Source organism: Schistocerca cancellata, chromosome 8 (genome assembly GCF_023864275.1).
Source record: "Schistocerca cancellata isolate TAMUIC-IGC-003103 chromosome 8, iqSchCanc2.1, whole genome shotgun sequence".
NCBI classification, from domain to species: domain Eukaryota; kingdom Metazoa; phylum Arthropoda; class Insecta; order Orthoptera; family Acrididae; genus Schistocerca; species Schistocerca cancellata.
The window spans coordinates 464,057,470-464,068,772 of record NC_064633.1 but is presented as its reverse complement, the minus strand read 5'-3'; the positions used below and the strand labels follow the sequence as shown (position 1 = coordinate 464,068,772).

Sequence of the window (11,303 nt, the reverse complement as noted above, 5' to 3'; positions counted from 1 at the left end):
CGCATAAAGTTGTAACCATAGCATCCCTGACACTAATGTTTAAGGGGGTAATGAAGCGATGTGAGTGGCACCCCTTTATGCTTCAGAACTCAAGTGTTTGAGAGTACATTCAGTTTATGTTCAACCCATCTTCAGATGTTTATTTAGGCGTCGTGAACGTTATGTCTTTACTTACGACGTTTTACAGTAGCTGTCTCAAAAACACCCGTCGTAAAATTCTTAGTAAAGAAACCATGTTCCTGACAAACAAATAAATGTAAACCTCTGAAGACGGGTTGTCAGCTTCTTGAAAAAATAAACGCCTTTAAAAGCAGCTGGTTGTAGCCGATCTATACCACCTTATAAAGACAGACCGTAGTTTAACGTTGTTACCAAAAATCTCGAAAAGTACTTGACCGATTACCTTCAAATTTTTCAACGATTCTCTAATGAACATTTGGACGGACACAGACTACATATTGTGTAATACATGCTCTATATAAATATATAGGTGACATATGAAAGAGAAGCGTTGTTACCAAAAATCTCTAAGAGTTCTTGACCAAACTACTTCAAATTTTTACGCGATACAGTAATAAGCTTTTTTAAAGGACGTTGTACAAGTTTTCTGTTAAAACTGAGTTCGTGAGAGAAAATTCTGTTTCAGAAACATACTAACTCCGTCCACAGGCCCTGGCGGGCCCATCGGTACCGACTGACCACCGTGTCTTTACATTTCAGTAAATGTGAATTATAGGATTGTCACGTACAATATAGTCACGTACAGTCAGACATACTAACTCCGTCCACAGGTCCTGGCGGGTTCATCGGTACCGACCGACCACCATGTCTTCCTTTGTTTGTTGCGTCTTTGTATGGAGGGCGTGGGCAGTTGTCAGTTTTCGTGCCCTGGAGCCGCTAATATTCGGTCAAGTTGCTCCCCAGTTGGCCTGACAGAACTGAGTATTCCCCGGTCCTGTCATCCCACCAACGAAAAATCCTTGGCAGTACCGGGTGTCGAACGCGGATCGTCCGCACGGCAGTCAGCCGCGCTGAAACGTCAGCTACTGATGCGAATGAAGTAGCTATGATACGCGTGACATGAGTGCCAATAATAAGAACAAGTTCAATTTGATGATCAACCAGAAATTATTGCAGTGTAAACGCCTAACCAGTACAACACCGTAAGAAAAGTAGGCGACGTGCTACTTTCAATTGCAGCGGTGGTTTAGCAACAGCTGGTTGCGGTAAAAAGCGAGGCAGAACGAGTGCTGCAGCGGCGCCTCGCTTGGACAGAGTGCAGACGGCGGGCAGACGGCTGCGGCGGGTGACTGGCCTGGCGGCAGATTTGGGCGCGCCTTGCTGCCCTCCCCTCCCGCCCCCCTGCCCACCTCGCCACCATCAGTACAGCTGGGGCCCGCTCTGGGGAAGATGCGAAGCCGCCGCCAGGCGCGCGGCGACCCGCCGAGGCGCCCCGCTGTCTGAGCCGCCCCGCCCAGGCAGGGGACACCCTCACAGCGGCCAGCTGCCTCGGGACCACCACCTGCCCGCCTCCCGGACAACTGCGCCGCTCGTGATTCGGCCGTCGCACCGTTCCGAGTACCAGCTGAGACGCTGCTACGTCTCTTTTGCGCAGGTGCCGAGGCGTTGCACCAAGTCTTGCTCGTGGCCGCGACCTGAATCCACGCGCTCTTACGAGGAGAGCAAGGCGAGTGCCATAACCCAATTTCCCAGAAATTTCGCACGGTGGAAGAAGAGTCAAAATAAACGAGCACGTGTTTCGGCTTATCCGTAGATATTCGACCGTTTCTGACAAAACGACCGCAAGAGCTTTCGAGATAATTTGTATGTCTTTTAGTGATCGATAAGCTCGACTTCTCACTTATGAAACGAAACGAGGCAGTGCAATGTAAGCACCCACAACATAACAACTCTTTTGTTTCGCAAACTTTTCATTACCGGAAACTAAATTTCCATTATTTTCACCATCATCACCATAACATGGTCGAGGTAAAGTTCTTGTAACACCTCCATCTGATGATGATCCTGCAGAGGCTCGGAAACTAATTATGCTATGGAAAATAAATCTTATAAAAATTCAGAAAAAAAATTCAGAAAAGCGACTAAATGAATATAACACCCAAACAAATAGGCTATCATATTTCACTACTTGGCAGAAAGCTAATACACCCACTTTCAGACAATTTCACGGCCGTTCTGTTCTCGAATACGACGTCTGAAAAATGATCGCCTACATCTTTCCGTGCGAGCTCTGATTTCTTTTATTTTATTACGGTGGTCATTTCTGCCGTTGGAGGTGGCTGGCAGCAAAACATTTTGCCATTCGGAGGAGAAAGTTGAGTATTAAAATTTCATGAAAATATCAATCCTCGACGTAAACCGTCTTTATTGTAATTATTGCCATCCCAACTCTCTTATCTGTGACACTCTCTCCCCAGTTTCGCGATGGTACGTGACGATAGCTACGCCTCTTTGAATCTCTACCGCGCAGTAGTACTCCAGAAGAGGACGGATAAGCGCTGTGCAGGTGGTCTCTTCTACGTGTTCTGCCAATAAAATTCAGTTTTTGGTTCTCCTTCGCCACAATATTTCCTGTGTGATGGTTCCAGTTTAATTTGTTCCTAATTGTAATCCGAAAATATTTAGCTGAATCTACAGCATTTCAATTTGTGTGATTTATTTTGTAAACGAAAAATAACGTATCTTTTTAGTACTCATATGAATGACGTCCGACTCATTATTGTTTATTATGCGCTTTTTCGCGCCAGATAGCTGTCGCTGTAGAGAGCTATGTTCGCAAATCACGATGAGGAGCACGTTTCGTGTGGTGTACCATCTCGTTTCTGATGGAAACCACGTTTGACGTACTATGACAAACACGTCCCGCGTGGAAACAGCCTTACCTGACCACAAACTGGCAAGCTGCGGCGCTGCATAACACCTGGTGTCTCAAAGAGATACATGCCATTTCACAAGACTGTATTGTCTGTATGACTGAAAATACAAGCTTGGGGCGATAACTTAGCACAGATACAATTTTTTCTAATGGTTTGCTTTTGGGTGTTCAGCGAGTTGTTGGCTCCATTTTTAGGCTCAATATTTCGACTCCCGACGGAGTCTCATCTTCTGGTGCCCTATCCCTCTTATTAGGCGTACTCGCTCGTCGGACTTCCCAGTGAACTAATAATGGTGTCACTGGGTTACTTAAAGCGGCGTATGCTGCATTTTTTGGTAATCATTTATTCTTCAGAGCCCACTCTGTTGCCGGCCGGGATGGCCGAGCGGTTCGAGGCGCCACAGTCTGGAACCGCGCGACCGCTACGGTCGCAGTTTTGAATCCTGCCTCGGGCATGGATGTGTGTGACGTCCTTAGATTAGTTAGGTTTAAGTAGTTCTAAGTTATAGGGGACTGATGACCTCAGAAGTTAAGTCCCATAGTGCTCAGAGCCATTTTTTGAACCCACTCTGTTATTCTATGCAACACATCTAAAACACTGAGTTCCGGATCCCAAACTTCTTTTTAATTGAAACCTCCGTCTCGTTTTGTTAGATTTTCAAGCAATCAGAACTTCAATCGTAAAAGTAGACATCAGGTTGAGGAGTTTGATACCCCATTTGTCCATTTCTCGCTCTTCGTTTGGCCATGTAAATTCGGCCCGAAATCTATTGTGTAGTTTCTAGGGCGTCTTGTTTTTGCTCTGGTCAAACATTTGAGCAAAAATTAAGTAGATTCAATGGGTTCTCCCCAGAACCGGCAAGGAGGGGGACATGTGAAAAACGCGAAATGGCATAAGGGAAAAGCTGACAGGACACGTTTTAAGACTCCAGGGAATAACTTCCACGGTACTAATCATGCTACTAGCTGGAGACGTAGAGAGCAATAATTAGGATAAGGCAGAGACTGCGGTATATGTAGCAAATAATCGGTGATGTTCGGTGTACGTACTTCTCTGAGCTGAAGGAGTTTGCATTGAAGAACAAGTCTTAGCTGCCTGCATAAGAGTGAAAGTAAAGTGAAGTTCCATGTTCTGATCATGACGGGTCATTTGGATCCGACGTACCGCCGTGTCATCCTCTGCCAAAGATGTCATAGGATGCGGTACGGTGAGAACTGTGGACAGCACACTGCTCTCGAGGTCTTTATCAAGTTTTTTGAGATTGGAACCTCTACTGATCGGACGAGTAGCTCCTCAGTTAGTGTGACGAGGCTGACACTCAAAACCTCCAGATGTCAGACACTCAAATCGGTAACAAACGTTGTATGTCGATAGTGTATCAACGAAAACACCGCTTTAGTTCGTGCTGTTTTGTTGTCCAGTAGAACATGCGTAAACGGTAATTAAAAGAAACACCAGAACTACGGAGCACAGGAAAAGAGTATCTGTGAGTTATCGTTTTAAAGATGTCACGTGGATGAAGTGGCAGAGCACGAGGTCGTCGTACCAAAGGTCCCACTTTCAAATACCCTGATGACAACGTTCGTTTTTATTTTTAACTGTTTACGCATGAAACTGTTGTATGGTAGAAGATTGTTCTGACAAGTAAAGGGACTTTTAGGAGTTCGTAGCAATTTTGTTTTGGTAGTGTGCTTCCGCTACGTTAGTTGAAAGTGGCAAACCTATAGGGAACATTTGTATTGACAGGTATGGTGTTCCGTCTGCATACAGCCGTCTCACTCACACATCGTCCTGCAGTGGCTCACACCGCAACCTCCAGATCTCAGACACTCAGATCGCACACCTATCTGTACAAATGTACTCAATAGATTTGCTACTTTCAAATAACTAAGCGAAAGCAGACTGCTAAATCAACATTGCTAGAAACTCCGAAAAGTCTTTTTACGGTCAGGTGAATGTTCCCCCTTTTAACCGTTTCGCACGTAAACAGTGAAAAAAAAGCAACATTGTCATCAAGGAGGTTTGAATACAGGACCTTCGGTACGACAACCGCCTGCTCTACCAATTCACTCAGGTGAGATCTTCGAAGCAATAACTCATAGATATGCTTTTGCTGTATTCCATAGTTCTGGTGTTACTTTTTACTACCGTTTAGTATGTTCTACTGGCTGACAGCACATAGTACGAACTAAATCGGTGTCTTCGTTGATATTCTATCGACGTACGACGTTTGGTACCGATGTGGTTGTCTGCAATCTGATGGTTTGGGTGTGATTGCCCCCCGTACAGTTTCTCTCAACAGGGAAAAACCTCTGGCAGTAGCGGTAATCATACTCGGGTTCGTCACACGGCATTCAGCCGCACTGCCATCCCAGCTACGGAGGTGGACGCATCAGAAGACATATGAAAAAAAAAAAAATACGCAGATTATATGCTATTTAACTTCTGTTAACGCTCAACGTTCTAGTATACTTCTGAAGTGTCATGATGGACCACGAGGGCATTGGTAAAAATATCAGGATATTGCCCACGTCTACCGAACGAAGTGGACAACAGTAAAAAAAGGAAGCTAGATCCATGGTCATGAGAAATGGGAAGCGTTGTGCGCTTTTCGAGTTTCCGTAATTTTTCAAAAAAGTTTCCCAATTCCTGTTAGCTGCAACTAAATGTTCCCCGACAACGATACGAAAGGCCTATTGATTTCAGTTCAAGCACAACAAAGAACTTAAAAATTATAAAATTCACAGATAAAAGTAATTCAAACTACCTCAATATTTTAGCAAGATCCTCCAGTAAAAATAGCTGTGGTATACATAACTATTGACGAGATTGTGGAGTGCAGTCAACAGATATTTTTAACCCTATATAATTTGCTCAACATTTGCTGTTGCAGGAAGAAAACAAATACCTCTATGACGAGTAAATGACTCTGAACAGATACCAATTTTTTGGGGCAATCTTTGCTCGCAGTAAACATAGCGTGTCAGGAAGACCATGTGTGATTAATGTTCTCTGAACTACCATCGTCATACCGTTTTCTAGAGCGAGGAAATAATGGACAGTGTAATATTGCAAGTCATTGAATCATCTGTATTAGAACTTTTGCAGTGGAATGTCATCCATACACCTTATTACAATTCCGTATTTGTTTTTTTTTTAAAAGAATAAGTACTGTAACGTATCTTTCTGGCAAACAACAGAGATTGTTCTTCTGTTGGCAGTAATTATCTACTCGCAACTTTGGAACTTTTACGAGCGCACAACATCGTTGAGATGGGCCTTGCGTTGAGGAGCACTGCAAAACCGGTTAGGTGGAGCTTGTTCCAGCTGCTGTTCCCTGCGGAATAAAAATGAGTGGATATTAACCCATATAAGGAAACACAAGGGCAACCAGGTATTCCAGTTCGGGTGGATTATATTTACAAATACGTTTTGTGCTTACATTTTAACTACCACGCCGCCCGACGACAAAAGCCAACAATCGGTACAAGAATCAAGAATATAGACACGATTTCCATTCAATCGTACTCGGTGTATTTTGTTTGCTTTCCTTTTCTTCGAGACGCACCTCTGCCAGGCAACCAATGTGACACGTTTGTAAGGCGGGTTGCGTGCCCGCTGTACCCAGGCGTCTGTATCTAACAACGGTAAGGAGTAAGACCACGTAGCATGAAGTACGGTACATAATCCTTGGTTCAAAAATTGTTTGTGATGAATTTAAATAATCGACTCTTCACTAAATACTAAATACGTAATCCATCATCTATTAGGGTTAGTCATAAAATTTTAATTATCACCTCGAAAAAAGAGAAATCGAACTGCGATCAAGACACTTAGTCCTTTTTCACACATTCACCCTTCAAGGCGATATATTTTTACCAACAACGAATGACTTAGATAAGACCATGGCGGTAGAAATCTGCACTTTGGACTTTCAAGAAACGTTTCACCTCGATAATCATTTCGTCGTCATTCTAGAAATGCCTTCTTCCGAGGAAAGAGGAAGATGTCACTGGGGGTCATTTCAGGGGAATACGGAGTGTGAGGTGAAATTTGACAGCGCAAAGCAGCAGCACGTGTGTGTGTGTAGAGTGAGCTGGAGCGTTGTCGTCAAACAAAAGCAACCCCTCGGAGTCTACGACTACAAGATTACTCTGCAATTCACAATTAAATTTCTGACAGATGGTAGATCGACCCAATTTCAACCTGTTTCTCTACCCTTCCACTCTCGAACATCGCGCGGGAAAAACGAAGAATTAAATCTTTCAGTGCGATCTCTAATTTCTCTTATTTTATTACGGCAGTCGTTTCTCCCTTTATAGAATTGCGCCAACAGTACATTTTCACACTATGAGGAGAAACTTGGTGACTGGAATTTCATGGGAAGATACACCTGCAACGAAAAACGCCTTTGCTTTAATGATCTCTTATCGTATCTGTGGCACTATCTCCCCTATTTCGCCGTAATACCGGATAGTTATAATTAAAGTACAGCTACTCAGGGAGGTCAAGTGTTGGCTGTAATTATCATATGACAGTGAAACTTCGAAGATATGCTAATACGCTCTATACGTTACCGATATATTCTGAAAAATAAATTAGTTCCAGTTGTGAAACTTCGTGACAGATTAAAATTGTATGCCGGACCGAGACTCGAACTCGGGATCTTTGCCTTTCGAGGGCAAACGCTCTACCATCTGAACTACCCAAGCACGGCTCACAACCCGTCATCACAGCTTCACTTCTGTCAGTACCTCGTCTCCTACCTTCCAAACTTCACAGAAGCTCTTCTGCGAACCTTGCAGAACTAGCACTCCTGGAAGAAAGGATATTGCGGAGACATAGCTTAGCCACAGCCTGCGGGGTGTTACCCGAATGAGATTTTCACTCTGCAGCGGAGTGTGCGCTGATATGAAACTACCTGACAGATTAAAACTGTGTGCCGGACCGAGACTCGAACTCGGGACCTTTGCCTTCGCGGGCAAGTGCTCTAGGTAGGAGACGAGGTACTGGCGGAATTAAAGCTGTGAGGACGGGTCGTGGGTCGTGCTTGGGTGGCTCAGTTGGTGGAGCACTTGTCCGCTAAAGGCAAAGGTCCCATGTTCGAGTCTCGGTCCGGCACACAGTTTTAATCTGTCAGGAAGTTTCATATCAGCGCACCCTCCGCTGCAGAGTGAAAATCTCATTCTAGTTCCAGTTGTTCCCAGAATGTGCAAATCTGACGTTGTACACTGTTTGTGTGATGTCATGATATGTACGCTATCGTTTGAAAAGCCTTAACGGGAGTGAATAGTATGGGTAGCGAGAAGAGAAACAGTGCGCTGTTGGTGGAACTGTTTATTTGAACGGCAGAAATTACAGAGATGCATTGAAAGAGAGTATCGACGATTGAAAGTCTGAGGAGAGGCGCGATGTAATTGAATGGTTTAAGAAGACGATAATGAAATTCGAAAACACGGCTAAGCTTGGTGTGGCACCTAGAAGAGGAAGGAGTCCTATACAGGTGGACGTTATTGACGAGGTTCTTGTTGCTGCAACTGACCATGTAGCACGTGCCCCGGGGTAGTGCTAGTGTTCGTCTAGTGTTATGAGAATTGTTCACACCATGGCCAACAGTTTGGAAAGTTTTGCGAACTATTTTATACTGGCATCCGTAAAAGACGCAGACGGTGAAACAACTGAAACCTCGTTTTCAATTTGCTCTTCGGTTTCTGACACTGATCGACGAGTTTATGGCACGTGGCCTGGGAAATCTTCTATGAAGCACATTTTGCACTACAGGCCGCAGTGAATACACAGAATTGCAGTGTTTTGGGTACTTTTAACGCTCGTGTTGTGCACGATGAGTCACTGCACTCGCCATATGTGACTGTGTTGTATGGATTCTCAAGCGCGTTTATTCTCGATCCGTTCTTCTTTGAAGAAAATGTACCCAGGTATACCACGACGTCTGCACGTTATCGAGACCTACAACACGTGATTCCTGCTTTGGAATGGCGCCACTGTTTGGAAAGATGGGGTAGCACCTCTTGTTGCTCGCCTAATGAAATATCTGCTTAACGCGACATTCCACGTACGTGTAATCTCCAGAGATCTTCCAGATGCATGACCTCCATGAATCAATGTGACTTTTGGCTCTGGCGATATCTAAAAGTACGCGTTTACCCGGGACACTTCCGTCCTAAATCTGGCAGTATACAGGAACACGTTACTCAGAGACCTCCAGAATTGCTGTGAGCAACTGTTGATCACGTCACCTTACCAACGCAGCATCTCGTCTACATCACTGGTGTTCATGTACAGTTAATAATAAAACAAACATGATGGCTTTCTTATTTATTTGAACTCTTCTGCCCGCGTCCCATTCCTAATCCATTACATATCGAAACATTTCTATGCGTTTTCCTTGCATTCACAGCGCCACCTGATGGCGAAAATTTGAACTAATTTTTTCCCAATGTAGATCGGTTCAGCATTAACGCATTAGAATACTTACCAAGTTTCGCGACCACACGATAATTACAGCCCACACTGGATCTCTGTAAGTAGCTGCACTTTAATTATGACCACTCGGTACAGAACGAGCTGCCCTTCTTTGTCGGTGTCCTCCATCAATCCTATTTCATGCGGATCCCAGACCCCATTGAACTAGCCCATAAGAGGTCGGAAGTACTGTAAGCAGTCTCTTTAGCAGACGTGTTGCACTTTCTGAGTGTTCTGCCAATAAATCTAAGTCTTTGATTTGCTTTCTTCACAACATTATCTATATGATCCCTAGGCATTTAGCTGAACATACAGCATTTAGATTTACAATCTAAGAGGCCTACTCAGATTGTCTCCTAAATCGTTTATATGGATTAGGAACGACAGAGAGCCTGTAACACTTCCCTGGGGAACGCCAGACATTACTTCCGTTTTACTCGCTGAATTTTCGTCAGTTACTACGAACTGTGACCTCCTGACAGGAAATCTCGAAACCAGTTGCACAACTGAGATGGTGATCCATCGGCAAGCAATGGTTCAAATGGCTCTGAGCACTATGGGACTTAACATCTGAGGTCATCAGTCCCCTAGAACTTAGAACTACTTAAACCTAACTAACCTAAGGACATCACACACATCCATGCCCAAGGCAGGATTCGAACCTGCGACCGTAGCAGTCTCGCGGTTCCGGACTGCAGCGCCTAGAACCGCACGACCACCGCAGCCGGCAGCAAGCAATGTGATTAGAAGTCGCTTTATGAACAACGGTGTCAAAAGCCCTCTGGAAATCTAAAAATGTGGAATCAATTTAACATCCTCTGTAGACAGCATTCATTACTGCTTTAGAATAAAGGGCTAGTTGTGTTTCACAACTACGATCTTATCTGACTACATGTTAGGTAAATGTGTGACTTCCCGTGACGCTTTGTCTTGACAGCTTCCCGTAAACTAGTCAGGTGATTTCGGAAGTATGTTCCTGTGACGATTTGCTCTTACGTGCCTAATCACCATATCACAGCAGTCGCTCCGCACCTCCCAATAAATAAATAAGTAAGTAAAATAAAAAATACCTTTCCCGGCTATGGTTCTGTTTTCGCCCATTACAACGGTGGTGAATACACATGTTTCCATTGCTGCGTCTCGGAGTCGTAGCGGTACACCCAGCAATGGCCTACGTTGATCTGACACATCTTGATAATAGATCCGAAGTTTTTACCTGGCGGGCCCTGAGTAGACACAGTGTAACTCCATGTCTTGTGACAAATTCATTTTAACCGAGAGATCTTTGCCTCTGCTTTTCAGCTTTATATATCTACCGCAAAGTGACTGTTCTTTAGCAACACGACCCGCTGAAGAAGTCATCTGGATTGTTCTGACACCTGCAATATTTCCGCTGCTACTTCGATTCGGCAGGCATTTTTGTGAGCAGTCGCGGAACCCAGAGGGCGGTGGCCTTTGCCTTGATCAGAATTGCGCAAGACTTTGAAAACTCATCCATCAGTTATTTTCACTTTTTTCACTATCACCTCGATCATGATTCTCCGGTCTTCGAGTACCAGAGTGTCCAATTCTCTTGTGATGCCTTGTTCTACAAAGCGACCCCATTGGAGGCGTCTTCGCCAGCTACACCCTCTATGATATGATTTGCGTTGTTGCCGCGCACTGCCACCAAATCGACATGAAATGTGGTAACGTTTTTTCCCTTTAAACGCGGAAAACGAATTACTGCACAAAGCTCCAATTTATCAACGGGATGTATTATTTTGTTTTGGTCTTCTAGCGGCGTGCTCCGGCGCTGTGGACGGTGCAGGGGAATTTCAATGTGTATTCGACAGACGTGCAACTGAAAAATAAAAATTCTGTACCTTTGTTTTTCGAGGTGATACTTAAAACATTATGACAAACCGTCGTAGGATTAGCCGA

General features: G+C 44.4%; 1 protein-coding gene across 1 annotated transcript in view; it reads right to left on the bottom strand.

Annotated features, from left to right (window-relative positions):
- Positions 1-1,190: 1,190 nt before the first annotated feature.
- LOC126095632 (translation initiation factor IF-2-like) overlaps positions 1,191-11,303 on the bottom strand; it is a 108,463-nt gene continuing 98,350 nt past the window's right edge. The window contains exon 3 of the mRNA XM_049910396.1: positions 1,191-1,655. Within this exon, the coding sequence (XP_049766353.1) occupies positions 1,191-1,655 (465 nt within the window). The remainder of the gene's footprint in view (positions 1,656-11,303) is intronic.